The sequence below is a fragment of the Arachis stenosperma genome, chromosome 2 (genome assembly GCF_014773155.1).
Source record: "Arachis stenosperma cultivar V10309 chromosome 2, arast.V10309.gnm1.PFL2, whole genome shotgun sequence".
NCBI classification, from domain to species: Eukaryota; Viridiplantae; Streptophyta; class Magnoliopsida; order Fabales; family Fabaceae; genus Arachis; species Arachis stenosperma.
Window position 1 is genome coordinate 72,332,508 of NC_080378.1, and position 20,195 is coordinate 72,352,702.

General features: G+C 37.4%; 1 protein-coding gene across 1 annotated transcript in view; it reads left to right on the forward strand.

Moving 5' to 3' along the window:
• Nucleotides 1-10,213, forward strand: part of LOC130961503 (lupeol synthase-like) — a 76,835-nt gene extending 66,622 nt beyond the window's left edge. The window contains exons 15-16 of the mRNA XM_057887435.1: nucleotides 9,210-9,293; nucleotides 10,103-10,213. Of these exons, the coding sequence (XP_057743418.1) occupies nucleotides 9,210-9,293; nucleotides 10,103-10,213 (195 nt within the window). The remainder of the gene's footprint in view (nucleotides 1-9,209; nucleotides 9,294-10,102) is intronic.
• Nucleotides 10,214-20,195: the final 9,982 nt, after the last annotated feature.

Below are 20,195 nucleotides of genomic sequence, written 5' to 3' on the forward strand. Positions count from 1 at the left end.
CTGCCATTCATGAGCTCTGATGAGTATTCTTCCTCTGAAGAGGATGAGTATGTCACTGAAGAGCAAGTTGCTAAATACCTTGGAGCAATCATGAAGCTAAATGACAAGTTATTTGGAAATGAGACTTGGGAGGATGAACCACCTTTGCTCACCAAAGAACTGGATGACTTGTCTAGGCAAAAACTGCCTCAAAGAGGCAGGATCCTGGGAAGTTTTCTATACCTTGTACCATAGGCACCATGACCTTCAAGAAGGCCTTGTGTGACTTAGGGTCAAGTGTAACCTCATGCCCCTCTCTGTAATGGAGAAATTAGGGATCTTTGAGGTGCAAGCTGCTAGAATCTCATTAGAGACGGCAGACAATTCAAGAAAACAAGCTCATGGACTTGTAGAGAATGTTTTGGTGAAGATTGAAGACCATTACATCCCTACTGATTTCATAGTCCTAGAGACTGGGAAGTGCATGGATGAATCCATCATCCTTGGCAGACCCTTCCTAGCCACAGCAAAGGCTGTGATTGATGTTGATAGAGGAGAGTTGATCATTCAAGTGAATGAAGAATCCTTGGTGTTTAAGGCCCAAGGACATCCCTCTATCATCATGGAGAGGAAGCATGAAGAGCTTCTCTCAAAACAGAGCCAAGCAGAGCCCCCACAGTCAAACTCTAAGTTTGGTGTTGGGAGGCCACAACCAAACTCTAAGTTTGGTGTTGAACCCCCACATTCAAACTCTAAGTTTGGTGTTGGGAGGTTCCAACACGGTTCTGAGTATCTCTGAGGCTCCATGAGAGTCCTCTGTCAAGCTAATGACATTAAAGAAGCGCTTGTTGGGAGGCAACCCAATGTTTTATAGTTAACTATTTTCTTTTGTTATTTTATCTTTTTTGTAGGTTGATGATCATAAGAAGTCACAAAAACAATGAAAAAAGCAAAAACAGAATGAAAAACAGGAAGAAAAACAGCACACCCTGGAGGAGAAGAAGCTGGCGTTCAAACGCCAGTAATGCTAGCTGTTGGGCGTTTAACGCCCAGTCTGGCACCATTCTGGGCGTTTAACGCCAGAAAGGGGCACCAGACTGGCGTTAAACGCCAGAAAAGGGCAACAACCTGGCGTTAAACGCCAGGAATGGGCACCAGCCCGGCGTTTAACACCAGAAATAGCTCAAAACGTGATTTTGAGCAACAATTGGTGCAGGGATGACTTTTCCTTGACACCACAGGATCTGTGGACCCCACAGAACCCCACCATCACTCTCTCTCTTCTTCCCCAATTCACCAATCACCTCAATACCTCTTCCCCAAAAACCCTTCACCTATCAAATCCCATCTTTCTCTTCACCACTCACATCCATCCTTCATAAATCCCCACCAACCTCACCCTTCAAATTCAAACCACTTTCCCTCCCAAAACCCACCCATAATGGCCGAACCTTTACCCCCCTCTCTCCTATAAATACCCTTCTTCAACCCTTCATTTTCACACAACCTAAACACCCCTTCTTTCCCTTCTTGGCCGAACACACCACCTTCCCCCTCTTCCTCATTTCTTCTTCTTCTACTCTCTCTTTCTTCTTTTGCTCGAGGACGAGCAAACATTTTAAGTTTGGTGTGGTAAAAGCGTTGCTTTTTCGTTTTTCCATAACCATTTATGGCATCCAAGGCCGGAGAAACCTCTAAAAAGAGGAAAGGGAAGGCAAAAGCTTCCACCTCCGAGTCATGGAAGATGGATAGATTCCTCTCAAGGGTGCATCAAGTCCACTTCTATGAAGTTGTGGCCTTGAAGAAGGTGATCCCCGAGGTCCCCTTTTCACTCAAAAAGGGTGAATATCCGGAGATCCGCCATGAGATCCGAAGAAGAGGTTGGGAAGTACTCACCAACCCCATTCAACAAGTCGGAATCTTGATGGTACAAGAGTTCTATGCCAATGCATGGATCACCAAGAACCATGACCAAAGTGTGAACCCGAATCCAAAGAATTATCTCACTATGGTTCGGGGGAAATACTTGGATTTCAGTCCGGAAAGTGTGAGGGTGGCGTTCAACTTGCCTATGATGCAAGGAGATGAGCATCCTTACACTAGAAGGGTCAACTTTGATCAAAGGTTGGACCAAGTCCTCACAACCATATGTGAAGAGGGCGCACAATGGAAGCAAGATTCAAGAGGAAAGCCGGTTCAATTGAGAAGGCATGACCTCAAGCCCGTGGCTAGAGGATGGTTAGAGTTCATACAACGCTCAATCATTCCCACTAGCAACCGGTCCGAAGTTACCATAGACCGGGCTATCATGATCTATAGCATCATGATTGGAGAAGAAGTGGAAGTTCATGAGGTTATAGCCCAAGAACTCTACAAGGTGGCGGACAAGACCTCCACTTTGACAAGGTTAGCCTTTCCTCATCTCATCTGCCACCTCTGTTATTCAGTTGGAGTTGACATAGAAGGAGATACCCCCATTGATGAGGACAAGCCCATCACCAAGAAAAGGATGGAGTACACAAGAGACCCCTCTCATCAAGAGATCCCTGAGATACCTCAAGGGATGCACTTTCCTCCACAAAACTATTGGGAGCAACTGAACACCTCCCTAGGAGAGTTGAGTTCCAATATGGGACAACTAAGGGTGGAGCATCAAGAACACTCCATCATCCTTCATGAAATTAGAGAAGACCAAAGAATCATGAGGGAGGAGCAACAAAGACAAGGAAGAGACATTGAGGAGCTCAAGCACTCCATAGGACCTTCAAGAGGAAGGAAGAGCTGCCATCACTAAGGTGGACCCGTTCCTTGATTTCCTTGTTCTTTATTCTTCTGTTTTTCGAATTTTTTATGCTTTATGCTTATCCATGTTTGTGTCTTGTGATCATTAGTGTCTTAGTGTCTATGCCTTAAAGCTATGAATGTCCTATGAATCCATCACCTCTCTTAAATAAAAACGTGCTTAATTGAAAAGGAAAGAGTTGCATGAATTCTGAATTTTATAATAGTTTAATTATTTTGATGTGGTGGCAACACTTTTGTTCTCTGAATGTATGCTTGAACAGTGCATATGTCTTTTGAATTTGTGGTTCATGAATGTTGGCTCTTGAAAGAATGATGAAAAAGGAGACATGTTATTGAGGATCTGAAAAATCATTAAAAATGATTCTTGAAGCAAGAAAAAAGCAGTGAATACAAAAAAAAAAAGAAAGAAAGAAGCAAACGAAAAAAAAAAGAGAAAGAAAAAGAAAGAAATAAAGTTGTGATCCAAGGCAATAAGAGTGTGCTTAAGAACCCTGGACACCTCTAATTGGGGACTTTAGCAAAGCTGAGTCACAATCTGAAAAGGTTCACCCAATTATGTGTCTGTGGCATGTATGTATCCGGTGGTAATACTGGAAGACAGAGTGCTTTGGGCCACGGCCAAGACTCAAGAAATAGCTATGTTCAAGAATCATCATACCTTACTAGGAGAATCATTAACACTATCTGGATTCTGAGTTCCTAAAGAAGCCAATCATTCTGAATTACAAGGGATAGAGTGAGATGCCAAAACTATTCAGAGACAAAAAGTTAAAAGCCCCGCTCATCTAATTAATACTGATCTTCATAGATGTTTTTGGAGTTCATTGCATATTCTCTTCTTTTTATCTTATTTGATTTTCAGTTGCTTGGGACAAGCAACAATTTAAGTTTGGTGTTGTGATGAGCGGATAATTTGTATGCTTTTTGGCATTGTTTTTAGTATATTTTTAGTATGATCTAGTTAGTTTTTAATATATTTTTATTAGTTTTTAGTTAAAATTCACTTTTCTGGACTTTACTATGAGTTTGTGTATTTTTCTGTGATTTCAGGTATTTTCTGGCTGAAATTGAGGGATCTGAGCAAAAATCTGATCCAGAGACTCAAAAGGACTGCAGATGCTGTTGGATTCTGACCTCCCTGCACTCGAAGTGGATTTTCTGGAGCTACAGAAGCCCAATTGGCGCGCTCTCAACGGCGTTGGAAAGTAGACATCCTGGGCTTTCCAGCAATATATAATAGTCCATACTTTGCCCAAGATTTGATGGCCCAAACCGGCGTTCAAAGTCACCTCAAGAAATTCCAGCGTTAAACGCCGGAACTGGCACCTAATTGGGAGTTAAACGCCCAAACTGGCACTAAAGCTGGCGTTTAACTCCAAGGAGAGTCTCTACACGAAATTGCTTCATTGCTCAGCCCAAGCACACACCAAGTGGGCCCGGAAGTGGATTTTTATGTCATTTACTCATTTATGTACTAGTTTTCTATAAGTAGGACTTTTTAAAAAGCTTTTAGGGAGACTTTTGGTAGCTATCTTTGTTTTATGCTATCTTAGACCTTTGGGAGGCTGGCCATTCGGCCATGCCTAGACCCTGTTCTTATGTATTTTCAACGGTGGAGTTTCTACACACCATAGATTAAGGTGTGGAGCTCTGCTGTACCTCGAGTATTAATGCAATCACTATTGTTCTTCCATTCAATTCCACTTGTTCTTCATCCAAGATATCACTTGTTCTTCAACATGATGAAGGTGATGATTGACGCCCATCACCATTCTCACTCATGAACAAGGTGACTGACAACCATTCTTGTTCTACACGCATCTGAGACTTAGTGAATATCTCTTGGATTCCTGATTGCACGATGCATGGTTGATCGCCTGACAACCGAGTGCTCGCCTGACAAACGAGCCAACTATTCCGTGAGATCAGAGTCTTCGTGGTATAGGCAAGAACTGATGGCAGCATTCAAGAGAATCCGGAAGGTCTAACCTTGTTTGTGGTATTCTGAGTAGGATTCAATGACTGAATGACTGTGACGTGCTTCAAACCTGTAACCTACTGGGCGTTAGTGACAGACGCAAAAGAGAGATTCTATTCCGGTAGGGGAGGGAACCAAACCGGTGATTGGCAGTACTGTGACAGAGTGCGTGCATTAGCTTTCACTGCGAGGAAGGGAGGTAGCTGCTGACAACAGTGAAACCCTACACGAGCTTGCCATGGAAAGGAGTAAGAAGGATTGGATGAAGGCAGTAGGAAAGCAGAGAGACGGAAGGGAAGGCATCTTCATACACTTGTCTGAAGCTCTTACACCAATGATATACATAAGTATCACTATCCTTATCTTTATATTATTTTCGTTCATCATCATATACAATTGAGTTTGCCTGACTAAGATTTACAAGATGACCATAGCTTGCTTCAATGCTAACAATCTCCGTGGGATCGACCCTTACTCACGTAAGGTATTACTTGGACGACCCAGTGTACTTGCTGGTTAGTTGTGTGAAGTTGTAGTGATCACAATTTCGCGCACCACCCACTCATCTAATTAAATTAATACTCATTGGTATTTTGGACTTTATAGTATATTCTCTTCTTTTTATCCTAATTGATTTTCAGTTGCTTTGGGACAAGCAACAATTTAAGTTTGGTGTTGTGATGAGCGGATAATTTATACGCTTTTTGGCATTGTTTTTAGATAGTTTTTAGTAAGTTTGAGCTACTTTTAGGGATGTTTTCATTAGTTTTTATGATAAATTCACATTTCTGGACTTTACTATGAGTTTGTGTGTTTTTCTGTGATTTCAGGTAAATTCTGGCTGAAATTGAAGGACTTGAGCAAAACTCTGAAAAAGGCTGACAAAAGGACTGCTGATGCTGTTGGAATCTGACCTCCCTGCACTCGAAATGTATTTTCTGGAGCTACAGAACTCCAATTGGCGCGCTCTCAACGGCGTTGGAAAGTAGACATCCAGTGCTTTCCAGCAATATATAATAGTCCATACTTTATTCGGAGATTGACGATGTAACTTGGCGTTGAACGCCAAGTACATGCTGCTGTCTGGAGTTAAACGCCAGAAAAACGTCATGATCCGGAGTTGAACGCCCAAAACACGTCATAACTCGGAGTTCAACTCCAAGAGGAGCCTCAGCTCGTGAATTGATCAAGCTCAGCCCAAACATACACCAAGTGGGCCCCGGAAGTGGATTTATGCATCAATTACCTACTCATGTAAACCCTAGGAGCTAGTTTATTATAAATAGAACATTTATCTATTGTATTAGACGTCTTTTGACCACGTTTCATCTTTGGTCTCAGTTTTATTTTATTCTTCATCTTAGGAGACTATTGATCACGTTAGGGAGGGCTGGCCATTCGGCCATGCCTGAACCTCTTTTACTTATGTATTTTCAACGGTGGAGTTTCTGCACACCATAGATTAAGGGTGTGGAGCTCTGTTGTACCTCAAGTATTAATGCAATTCCATTGTCTTTTATTCAATTCTCTTTTATTCTTATTCCAAGATATTCATTCGTACCCAAGAACATGATGAATGTGATGATTAGATAACCCTCATTATCATTCTCACTTATGAACGTACGTGATTGACAACCACTTCCGTTCTACATGCAACAGAGCTTGAATGTGTATCTCTTAGATTCCCCAACAGAATCTTCGTGGTATAAGTTAGATAGATGGCGGCATTCATGAGGATCCGGAAGGTCTAAACCTTGTCTGTGGTATTCTGAGTAGGACTCTATGATTGAATGACTGTGACGAGCTTCAAACTCCTGAAGGCTGGGCGTGATGACAAGCGCAAAAGAATCAAGAGATTCTATTCCAACCTGATTGAGAACCGACAGATGATTAGCCGTGCTGTGACAGAGCATAGGAACGTTTTCACTGAGAGGATGGGATATAGCCATTGACAACGGTGATGCCCTACATACAGCTTGCCATGGAAAGGAGTAAGAAGGATTGAGTTGAAGCAGTGGGAGAGCAGGCGTCCTTGAGCCATACAGTATCTCTATATGCTTATCTGAAATTCCCACCAATGAATCTGTATAAGTATTCTATCCTTTATTTTCTTATTTCTATTTTCGAAAACCCATAAACAATTTTAATCTGCCTAACTGAGATTTACAAGGTAACCATAGCTTGCTTCATACCAACAATCTCTGTGGGATCGACCCTTACTCACGTAAGGTTTATTACTTGGACGACCCAGTACACTTGCTGGTTAGTTGAACGGAGTTGTGTCCACTCGTGCCAATTTCTTAAATTCCATAATTTCACAGTGAGTATAACTTAAAGAATAGTGATCACAATTTCGTCCACCAGCTATATATGCTCAATGATTTGCCTTTAGTTAAATAATCTCTTTAAGTATGGATACTTAATTTCTTAAACCACCAAAGAAAGCTTTCTCATGAAAGAAGATATTCAAATCCATACAGTCATATTCAGATATATATATTCTAGGAATTATATTCTAAGATGCTATCACATTTTAAATTCAAATAAATATATGACAAATTAAATAATTGACATATAAGTACTTGGCCCTTAAACAAAAGTAGTATGCAGTAGTGTAAAGGTTTTTGTAATGTAATTTTATTTTTCTAAAGAACAGAGTGGAGCATATACAATAATCCAATAATGAAAACAAAAAAGAGTGAGGTGAGTGATGTGTCACAAAATCTTAATACGACAAACATCTCATTCATTCTCTCATTTTCAACGTTATTAACATACAAATGCATGTTGAGAAAGGTTACTATAAAACAATACAATACACACTGTCCTGCGAGAGATATATATATAAAGCTGTTGTGTTGTATATGTATAAAGACAAATATCACTGTCCCTTTCTTTTTCACCAAAATGGCCAAACCATGTAAGTGGTGCTACCTTTTATTTAATTTTTAGAGAAAAAATGAAGAAATTAAACTATATAAGATAAAATAGGAAAGCTTTCATCAATGTGAAAATAAAAAAGGAGCTAAAGTGGATTGTTGATCAAAAACTGTTCTTTGGTGCTCAAATCTAAGGAATCAGAATGGAGTTGTCAAGTGGAAAAGATGGAAGCAGATATCAGTACTTTCAAGTCTACACTGAACACCAAAGAACAAGAAATAAGGGAGCTTCAAACAGAACTTGAAAAATGTTTTTGTGCAATTGAAGAGAAACATATGGAACTCTTGATCTTTAAATCGCAACTTGCAGAGGCTGACTCCAAATCATTTTTGGCAGAAACTGATAAAGCAGTTTGTATCAGTGAGAATGAAGATTTGCTTTGTCTCAGTACAGAGCATATGAGATTGAAACCATATAAGCACACATAAACACACCTAAGCATGATCAAAATGAACATCAAAACCCAGCTAGGCATTTTGTCAAGCACTAACTGTGCATTACACTTTCAATGTGATTCACTCAGTAATAAGCATACATATACTCCAAATCCAACACTGGAGAAAAAGGAGCTGTTCACAACACTGGAGAAAAAGAGCATTTACTCACCGGCTGCGAGGAAGAAGGGCAGTGGCAGAAACACAACAGCGACACAGAGAGAGAAGGAGAGCGCTCGAACAGAGGAGATGGCCAACGAGCTTCCAAACGACGGCGAGGGAGCTTCCAATCACGGCAACACAACTTCCTACGATGGCGACAGATCTTCTACGGTGGCGGTGGAGGCTGTGTCTGTGTAGGGGCTGCGGTGGCTGCGCCGCTGCGGGGCTGCGAGGTTGTGGGGGTTGCGGGGAGCTGCGAGGGCTGATGCGGGGGCTGCGTGGCTGCAGTGGCGGCAGAGACTGCGGTGGCTGTGGGCGGCGGGCTGCAGGGCAAAGAGCTCGAAGGATGTGGGCAAAGAGTTCGAATAGAGTGTGAATGGGATTTTCCGACAAAGACCTATAAAATTAGGGTTTTCAATATTTCCGACGGATTTAATTTAAATTACAGACGGATTTTCCGTCTGTAATAATTTAATAAAAAGCGCGTTTTGTCTACATAATTACAGACGGAAAATTCGTCTGTAACTATTCCACGGGAAAAAAAAATTAATTTTTTCGACGGAATTATAGACGGATTTTCTTTTCCGTCTGTAATTTATGCTAATCTATTTTTTTTGTTTTCCGACAAAAAAATTCCTCTGAAATTCCGTCTGTATTTCAATGGGATAAAATCCGTCGGAAATATTCGTCTGTAATAACTAGTTTTCTAGTAGTGAGGACCTAAGAGCAGTTAACCATCTCCAACACTTAAGTAGGAAAAAAGCCTTAACTTATATGAAAAAAGTAGAAATAAGTTTATTAATAGATGCAAAGTCTGTGAATTTGCACGGGTGTATTTATAATTATATATATAATGTGTGTTGTGTCTTGTGTGTATTGAGTTGATATTATAATGTTTTTCTGTAAAAAAGGCTGAGATAGATCCAACACCCATTCATCGTGGAATAAAGTTGATAATCAATTCGCAAATGGAAGATGGAGACTTCCCACAACCGGTAATTATATTCCTTCAATTCCAACCCAATATTGTATTGTTAATTTACAAGCAATCTATTAGACGTTTAGGGTTGTCCAAAACCCTTTTGAGAGTGAAAATATATGAAATTCAATTACCAATTAAAAAAATGTATCAATAACATTTTAGAGTTATCAAAATAAATTTATCACGTTATATCATTTCAACAGATATATTATTGACATTAAAAAAAACACTTCATGAATAGCATAAATCAACAACCAAATTATTCATTATTTATTTATGTATATAATTTATGCATATTATTTCACATATTTTTTTAACATGGTCAACTATTAAAATAGTCAAATTCTTTGCAGTAGAATAATCAGTCTTGTTTTACGTATCTTGATAATAAATAAAAATTTGACTTGATTATATTATTTATGAAGTTTGATTATCTGTGTATATATATTATTTCTAAATTTTTTTTGAATATGTTTAAATTGTAAATATATAATCATTTTGTATAGTCACAAAAAAAATATAATCATTTTGTATTTCAATATGTATCTCAATAAGAATAGCTAATTTGTTTGTAACCATAGACTGTATGATTGATCCCTAAATTCCCTTAGATATACTTTCATCATCCACCATCAAATTGGTTTTAAACTTGAATTTAAGTAAGAGAAAAGATGAGAAAAAATATATTAAAAGAGGTGTTCAATTTGTTGGATATCCTGTATATACTAAAAGAAATTCTGTTACATATATATTTTGTTAACACCTGGACGTGACTCATTAGATGTACTTTATTTGATGAAAAAAAATAAACCAAAAATACAGGAGGAAACAGGACTATTTTTTAGGACTGGTATCCTCAACTACGCAGCGTATCGAAACATCTTTCCCATATGGGCTTTGGGAGAATATCGTCGCCGAGTTTTATCTGCATGAACACCAATAATACATTAACTCTATTATATTTCATGTCCTTCATTCACCATGTTTGCTTTGTTTAATTTATATAACATTGATGTGTGTAATTTATCTACTATGTGATATGTTGGTACTTAAATTAACTGTATTGTTTCGTCTAAAATGTTATTTAGATCAAGCAAATGCTAGAAGTTTCAAGTTGTTTGTGATAATGTTTGAAATAATCAAACTTATTAATTATCATGCTTTAATTATATTATCAAGACATGAGTAATGTTAGATGGTCATTAAATTCTTCCATACAATAACTATTTAAGAATTAATGAGAATTTTATGAGTTTACTTAATAAATGAAGTGTTTTAATATTTTATTCATTAGTTATGTTATATATACAAGTTATTTTGCCAATTAAGTCCAATTAAGTTGGTCCAGATCCAACAAAAATTAACTTTAAATTAGAGAGCGTGTAAATACGCGCTTCCACAACTGTTCAATAGTACAAACATTAATATAAAAAACGCTTCTTTTCCCTCGATCAAAACTGAAACGATTAAACTCAAAATCTTCCCGAAAACTCAGAAATCTCAAAGCTATGTTCCAAAACTTCATAAAAAAACACAAAAATAGAAGATGAAAGATTATTGAAGGTACTGTATATTAACTAATCTTTTAATTTTTCACATTTCTCCTTCGCATTTTCGTTCAATTTAATATATTAATTTTGTGTTCTTGCGTTAAAGTACATATTACTATTCTCATTAAATTGTTCATTTGGTAATAACATTATTATTAGACCGGTAGAAAAATATTACGTAGTGTTTCTCGTATAGTTTAACCTATATATACATATGTTTGAGGGATTTGAATGTGTTTTTGTGCATGTTTGAGTATTTGCATGTTTTGAATTGAGTTCGTGTGTTGTAATCAGTAACAACTTTCGGTGTATTTTGTCTAAACTGAGGTGCACGCACTTGATGTTGTTGTCCTCTTTTTATTGTAATTAGGCAACAAAATATTGTTGTAGTGCTTTTGATGCTATTTTGTGCATGTTTGAGTGATTTCACTACAAGAAAAATACTGTGTACTATCGAATTTACCGTTAGATTGAATTTGATGGTATAAACGGGGCCGAAAATTGTTCACGGGCAGATTATTTTGTCCGACGTTAATTACCGGTGGATTTTCATCGGATTTTTAATGAATTTGTTGAGATTAAGTTGCTGATTACCATTGGATTATTCCGATGGTAACTTTGGCGCCATATTATGTGTTTTGGCACCTAATTACTGTCAGATATTTTTGCCGGTAGATTTTTTTTTCACAATTAAGCTACAATTAATAGTCAAGTTAAAATTCTTGTTAACATAATTAAGGCATAATTTTCAAATTACCAGAAATCAACTAATAATTTTATTAAATATCAATTATCTGAATATAATAAAATGTCATAGAAGTAGAATACAATGAAATAGTCATAAAATAAATTAAAATTCGAGACTCAACATGTCCTGGTGATCATTGTCATCATTGCCGTCTTCCTTTTGCTGAGGCGGTAGATTAGGTTCCAATGTCGGTGCCCCACCAACAGTGCCGCCGCTACCTCCAGCTCGCATATGCTCATTGTACACTTCCATCTGCTCTCGAAAATGCTCTAGCCACTCTAGCTTCTTCATCTTCTACGAGTGATAAACCCCATTTGTAGGGTTTATCTTGTGCTTGATTTAGGAGATTTTATAACCTTTTACCCACATTTATTCAATGAAATAGCATGGTTTTGTATATTCTCCTTTAATTGTGCTTAAGAGTGAAAACATGCTTTTTAGGTCTTAAAATGGCTAAATTTAATTCACCTTGATTCCATTAGATGCCTTGATATGTTTGTTAAGTAATTTCAGATTTAGGAGGCAAAGATTGGATAAAGAAAATAAAGGAAAAGCATGTAAAAATGGAGAACTCATGAAGAAATGAAGGCATCGCAAAAGCTGTCAACGAGTTGATGGCTTTTGTGTCTCACTTCCATGCACAGAAGCTCCTATGTGAGCTTCTGCACCTCCTCCCTCAAATTGACAACTTCCTCGGGATCGGCAAGGCTGGTGGCAGAGGCAGATGAAGCCGCCAATGCTGAGGTGCAAAGGCCACTGACGAAGAATGACCCAAACCTAAAGTGGAAATTCTTGTGGGGCTCAGAGGTGGTCTCACACCAGACCCTATCAGGATTTACCATTGAGATATCAGAGCCAGGGTCATTGTTCCCACTAGGTGACTGAGATTGCTGGGTCGTGTCCTCCAGTCTCTGTGTATAGTCCTCCTATGTAACACACGTTGTAATTAGAATAATATTTGATTGACTTTAAACAGAATAAATTTCAAACTCAGAATTCAATGAAACTCACATATCGATTCACAGACCACTCATAAGCAAATCTCTTCTTGTTGACCTTCAAAGTATGAGTATACTTGAAGGTCTCTGCCAGTGTCGCCTCACCATCCAATGACTTAGACTACACATATTGAAATCAACCAAGTAAATATATCAAGAAACAACTAATTCAAGTAATAATCAACAAACATAGTGAACTACTTACCAGCATACTCTTTGTCTTCATGAAGGTTGCCGACCCACCCGTATACTTCGACGACCTCAGCGAAGTCCTATTAGTGACGTTCGTCAGACGGCGATACTTGAACCCCTCGTCAGTTCTAAAATGGGCCTCCAGTTCCTTATTAATAGATAGGCGGATCCAGGTCATTAGGTGGTCGCACCCCTGACGAACGTTGCTTATCATTTGCTGAAGTCGTTTAGCTGCTCGGTGATCATAGATCTTCGTGATCATGAGATTATGTTCCATATCCCATATGAATTTCAACTGCATAAAGTGATTCAATAGCATTAGTTAGTTGAAATAAAATACAGTTGGAATACATTTAATTCAACAACATTGGGATCTTACCGCCTACTTCTGAAACTATCACTCTGTAATCTCAGTATGGATCTTCCTATAGATCAGCCACAAGTAGTCGTAATGGACTTAATCACCTCAGAGATCTCCTGTGTACATGCATCATTTTTTGGTGGAAACCTATCAAAGAAAAAACTTAAGGTTAACAAATACATAAAAACACATAAACCTTCACTACAAGATTTTTATTTATTTGTGGCAGTTTTTTTCTTATTTTTGGAGGTTTATAATCCCCACCAAATGATTTGTGGGTGTTTCTAAAACCCCCTAAAATTTGAGGTGCTACGAGGTCTTTTTTGCGAGTTTTTAAAAATCTCCATAATCCATTCAGTGGGGGGTTTTATGTATTTTTTGTGGGGGGTTTTTTATTAGACTTCTGTGGCGATTTTAAATCATTTTTATGGCAGTTTAAAACCCCCACAAATTGATTTTTTAATTTAATAAAAATTAACTATTTTGTGAGATTTTCAAACCTCCACAAATTCTATAATTATTTATTAATTTTTAATTTCAAATCATCCATTAATCTCATTTCATTTACATACTCTCAAATTAAAAATTTATTTTTTAATATCAAAATTTAAAAACTAAATATTTTATAATACAATTCTTCAATACAAGACATAACTCTCTCTATATATAAATTCTCAATGTCAATAGTTCCAAATATAATTACATATGGTATTGTTCTACATAACTATTACTGTTTTTCTTTAAAAAGTAAAATAAACAACTTTATATTTTAATATCATCTAATTACATAAAAGTCTCAAATAATTGTCCCTGTCGTTGCTATCACAAGCTGATCTCCTAGCATCAAAGGGAGTAGTAGGCTCGCTTTAACATCATTAGCTTATATGTAAACATAAGATGTTATTAGTAATTTCGGTAAAGTTAAGCATCAAGATGAGGTCTATGGTACATGCAAAGAATTTAATTAAAAAGTTCCTATGTTATTAGTAATTTTGAGAGCATACAACAAATAATATAAAGCCATATTTATATATGCTTTGATCTAATCCAATCCAATAACTAACCGATTTTTCTTCGATTATTATAGCACTATGTTGAAGGGACATGGAATCTTGGGTTTTGGATTCTTTGTCATTGGTTTATGGCATCTATGCGAAGTATATGGCTGATCTTGCAACATAGTACAATTGGATATACCAACAAAAATCCAAGGTCCTTCATTGATCATGCACCCTACTTCGCCACCAACATTGATCTCAGCAGTACACTGTAATTTGTGCACAAAACCAAGCTCAGCATTGAAACATGCATAAATGGGGGAATAACAAATTAAGAAAAGAGTGGGAACATACCTGTCCAGACTGGCAGTCCCAAACTCTGAGAGTCTCATCAATACTTGTAGTATAAAGCTTTTCAAAACCAGAAGGTAGAGCTATTCCACTCACAACTGTTCAGTTCAACACAAAACTAACCCATCAACTTCAAGAGCGATCATGATTATGTTACTAAGATTGTTTTACTTTTACCTTGGTGTGGCCTTCAAGCTAAGTCAGTAAAGAGAAACCATCCCCACAACTCCAAGAATGAATGAACTTACACCTCTCACCATAACCACAACTCCCCTGCACCCAGTAATTACATACTTTATCAGTCTTCCTAACTGCTCTATGATTACCTCCATCGCTGCCATGGCCCCACGTCAAAGTTCCATTCATAAAATTGAGACAAAAGTATTAATTGAAATAAAACCAGCCTCACGTAAACATGCAGCTAAAATTGAAAAGTCAGCAAAACAAAGAGATAACACTATCATCATGCAATTTAGATTTCAAAGAGAACTACAGATAATCATCTTTTTTTGGAAGGCCAAGAGATGCAAGCTTCATATTCATATTTAAGATGTGCAAGTTTTATTTAGGGGGGTTTTGTAAACTGCTACAAATAGATGATGTTGGGGAGGTTTTTAGAAACTTCCATTATAAAACATCCGCCAATTAGTAAGAATCTTGTAGTGGGTGTTTGAGACGTTTCAAATTTGTTCTCAGTCCCACACCAAATATTTGGAGATATACATGCATTAAAGGGGTGAATAGGATGTTAGAACATGCTTCTAAACTTGTTCTTCTTCATGGACAAGATTTACATCATATCTTGGAACTTCTTGCACATGTTCACAAACCAATGTTTGAGCTTTAGCAGCTTCATCCATCCAATTTATTCTTGCAATAAATGTTAATAACAAAATAAAGCAGTGAACAACACCAATCAAGAGCCCTACAAACAATCCAGCAAAACCTACATGAAGCTTAAACGCAAAAACCAAATCCAAAGAAAATGCTATGAAATAGCATCCACAAAGACATTGAGAATGTACCAGGAAGAGCTATGAATGCATCAGCATGTTTAGCCATTATTGACTTCCTTTCATGCATGTTTGCAACTGTTTTCACTTCTCCAAAGGTTTTTCTAGATATCTAAACGAGGGATTTGATCAGCATAAGCTTTTCATAAGTAAAAATCTGGATCAAAAGATTCACTTACATGATCATATAGTAACTAAAGATGGAATTTGGTACACGAAATCATGATACGCAACTTCGTGCAGCTGACCAGCAAGTGCACTGGGTCGTCCAAGTAATACCTTACGTGAGTAAGGGTCGATCCCACGGAGATTGTCGGCTTGAAGTAAGCTATGGTCATCTTGTGAATCTCAGTCAGGCGGATTCAAATAGTTATAGAGTTTTGATAAATAAAAGAACGAAATAGAACATAAAATAGGATAGAAATACTTATGCAATTCATTGGTGGAAATTTCAGATAAGCATATGAAGATGCTTTGTTCCCTCTGAGCCTCTGCTTTCCTATTGCCTTCATCCAATCATTTATACTCCTTTCCATGACAAGATGTATGTAGGTGGATCACCGTTGTCAATGGCTACCATCCATCCTCTCAATGAAAATGATCCTCTACAGTTTCTCGCATGGCTAATCAGCTGTCGGTTCTCGATCGTATCGGAATAAGATCCATTGATCCTTTTGCACACTGTCACTGTGCCCCATGATGAGCGGATATTTTATACGCTTTTTGGGGATAATTTCATATAGATTTTAGTATGTTTTAATTAGTTTTTAGTTAAATTTTATTAGTTTTTAGGCAAAAATCATATTTCTGGACTTTACTATGAGTTTTTGTGCTTTTCTGTGATTTCAGGTATTTTCTGGCTGAAATTGAGGAAGCTGAGCAAAAATCTGACTTAGGCTGAAAAAGGACTGCTGATTCTGTTGGATCCTGACCTCCCTGCACTCGAAATGGATTTTCTGGAGCTACAGGAATCCAATTGGCGCGCTCTCAATGGAGTTGGAAAGTAGACATCCAGGGCTTTGCAGCAATATATAATAGTCCATACTTTGCGCGAAGAGAGACGACGTAACTTGGCGTTGAACGCCAAGTACATGCTGCTGTCTGGAGTTAAACGCCAGAAACACGTCATGATCCGGAGTTGAACGCCCAAAACACGTCATAACTTGGAGTTTAACTCCAAGAAAAGCCTCTACTCGTGGATAGCTTTAGTCTCAGCCCCAGCACACACCAAGTGGGCCCCAGAAGTGGATTTCTGCACCAATTATCTTAGTTTACTCATATTCTGTAAACCTAGGTTACTAGTTTACTATTTAAACAACTTTTAGAGAATTATTTTGCACCTCATGACATTTTCAAATCTGAATTACATACTTTTTGACGGCATGAGTCTCTAAACTCCATTGTTGGGGGTGAGGAGCTCTGCAGCGTCTCGATGAATTAATACAATTCCTTTATTTTCCATTCAAACACGCTTGTTCTTATCTAAGATGTTCATTCGCGCTTAATTATGGAGAAGGTGATGATCCGTGACACTCATCACCTTCCTCAATCCATGAACGTGTGCCTGACAACCACCTCCGTTCTACATCAGATTGAATGAGTATCTCTTAGATTCCTTAATCAGAATCTTCGTGGTATAAGCCGGATTGATGGCGGCATTCATGAGAATCCGGAAAGTCTAAACCTTGTCTGTGGTATTCCAAGTAGGATTCTGGGATTGAATGACTGTGACGAGCTTCAAACTCCTGAAGGCTGGGCGTTAGTGACAGACGCAAAAGAATCAATGGATTCTACTCCAACCTGATTGAGAACCGACAGATGATTAGCCGTGCTGTGACAGAGCATAGGAACGTTTTCACTGAGAGGATGGGAAGTAGCCATTGACAACGGTGACACCCTACATAGAGCTTGCCATGGAAGGAGCCTTGCGTGTGTTGAAGGATTTCAAGGAAGAGTTGAAGTTCAGAGGACAAAGCATCTCCAAAACTTCAACATATTCCCCATTACTGCATAACAAGTATTTATTTTATGCCCTTTTCCCTTTCTTCACTGAACTTGAAAAATACTGTTGTTGGCATCCTGACTAATATTAATAAAATAAATATAGCTTGCTTCAAACCAATAATCTCCGTGGGATCGACCCTTACTCACGTAAGGTATTACTTGGACGAGCCAGTGTACTTGCTGGTTAGTGGTACGAGATCATAAGAAATTTTGATTTTGATATTGGGATTAAGATTTCGTGCACCAAGTTTTTGGCGCCGTTGCCGGGGATTATTCGAGTTTGAACAACTAAAGGTTTATTTTATTTCTTAGATTAGGAATAATTTATTTTTATTGTTATAGAGTCATTAAATCTTGATAGGATAGTTTCTTTTCAAAAATTTCTTTTCAAAATTTATTATTCTTCTTAATTGATTGCTAATTTTCGTGAGTTTTAGTGTCTTATTCTAAGTTTGGTGTTAATTGCATATTTTACAATTTTCTTTAAATTTTCGAACTTGTGTTCTTTGTTCTTCATTGATCTTTAAGTTGTTCTTGTTTATTTTTCTTGTTTGATCTTGAGTTTTTCTTGTTTTGTGTCTTTTCTTGTTTTTCTTGTGCTTTTTCAAAACATTAACTTTCAAAAATTATACTTTTATCCATAAAAATAACACATCTTTAAAATACGTTACATTTTTAGCTCAGTTGGTTATAGCGGGGGTATATGTTCTTAACAATTGGGCACTTTCTTTTTAAAATCCTTTTTCAAAAATAATTTTTCTTGATTTAATCTTGTGCCAAACTTTAAGTTTGGTGTTTTCTTGTTAATCTTTTCATAATTTTCGAAAATTTTATTAAAGTTTTCTAAAAATTTTAAGTTTGGTGTTCTTCCTTTTGTTCTTGGTGTTCTTGTGAATCTTTAAGGTGGTCTTGAGTTTTTCTTGTGTCTTGATCTTAAAATTTTTAAGTTTGGTGTTCCTTGGTGTTTTCCCTCCAAAATTTTCGAAAATAAGGAGCATTAGATCTAAAAATTTTAAGTCTTGTGTCTTTTATGTGTTTTTCTCTTTCATCATAAAATTCAAAATTCAAAAAAATATCTTTTTTAACTAATTTTGAACTATTTTTTCGAAAATTTTTTATAAAAATTTAGATTTCAATTTTAAAATTTTTCAATTCTTATCTTTTTAAGTTTTTAAAAAAAAAAAATTTTATCTTTTTCAAAAATAGCCTAACCACTTTCTCTCTCCTCACTTTTTCAAAAATCTTCACAAAATATTTTCAAATTCTTATTACTTTTTTTATTTCAATTTTCTTATTTTATCTTATTTTTATTTTGGTTTTTATTTTATTTCGAATTTTTTATTTATAAACTAAAAATTTAAATCCACATTACCCCTTTACTCCAACATGGACATAAGCGGAAATGAACAGTCCAGGAGGACTCTGGGGTCATATGCTAACCCCACTACTACTTCATATGGGAGTAGTATCTGTATACCCTCCATTGGAGTTAGTAGCTTTGAGTTGAATCCTCAGCTCATTATCATGGTGCAGCAAAACTGCCAGTATTCCGGTCTTCCACAGGAAGAACCTACAGAGTTTCTGGCACAATTTTTACAAATTGCTGACACAGTACATGATAAGGAAGTAGATCAGGATGTCTACAGATTATTACTGTTTCCATTTGCTGTAAAAGATCAAGCTAAGAGATGGTTAAATAACCAGCCTAAGAACAGCATAAAAACATGGAAACAGCTGCCAGAAAAATTCCTGAATCACTATTTCCCTCCAAAACGGATGACACAGCTACGGCTAAGCATCCAAGGCTTCAAACAAGGAGATAATGAATCCCTTTATGATGCCTGGGAGAGATACAGAGAGATTCTAAGAAAATGCCCCTCTGAAATGTTTTCAGAGTGGGTGCAATTAGACATCTTCTACTATGGGCTTACAGAAAAAGCTCAGATTTCTCTAGACCACTCAGCTGGTGGATCTATACATATGAGAAAAACAATTGAAGAAGCTCAAGAGCTTATTGATACAGTTGCCAGAAATCAGCATCTGTACCTAAACAGTGAATCTTCCATGAAAGAAGAAGCTAAAACAGTAACGGCTGAACTCAATCCGGTAGATCAAGCTAATGAATTCAATCAGCAGCTGGACTTTCTAACCCAGCAACTAGCCGAATTCAAGGAAATACTCCAGTAAACAAGAATGGCTAACAGGAATATGGAAGTACATTTAAAGCAAACAGAAAAGCAACTATCAAAACAAATAACAGAAGAATGCCAAGCAGTTCAATTAAGAAGTGGGAAAACATTAAATACCTCACTTCAAAGCAGCAGGAAGCCAAGAAATGAACAAATGGCTGCTCAAAATCCCTCTGAGGACAATCAGAGCCTAGAAAGGAATAATGCTGGCGCTGAACGCCCAGACCATGCTCATTCCTGGCGTTCAACGCCAGAAACAAGCATGAATCCGGCGTTGAACGCCCAAAGGAAGCACAGTTCTGGCGTTCAGACGCCAGTAACAAATAAGGAGTTGGCGTCTAACGCCACTCCAGCTTCCACCCTTGGCATTCAAATGCCAGTGGGGGATCAGTCACATACAAGTGCTGATAACAACCCTTCTAAAAAGGCTTCCCAACCCACTTCTGTAGGTAATAAACCTGCAGCAACTAAGGTTGAGGAATATAAAGCCAAAATGCCTTTTCCTCAAAAA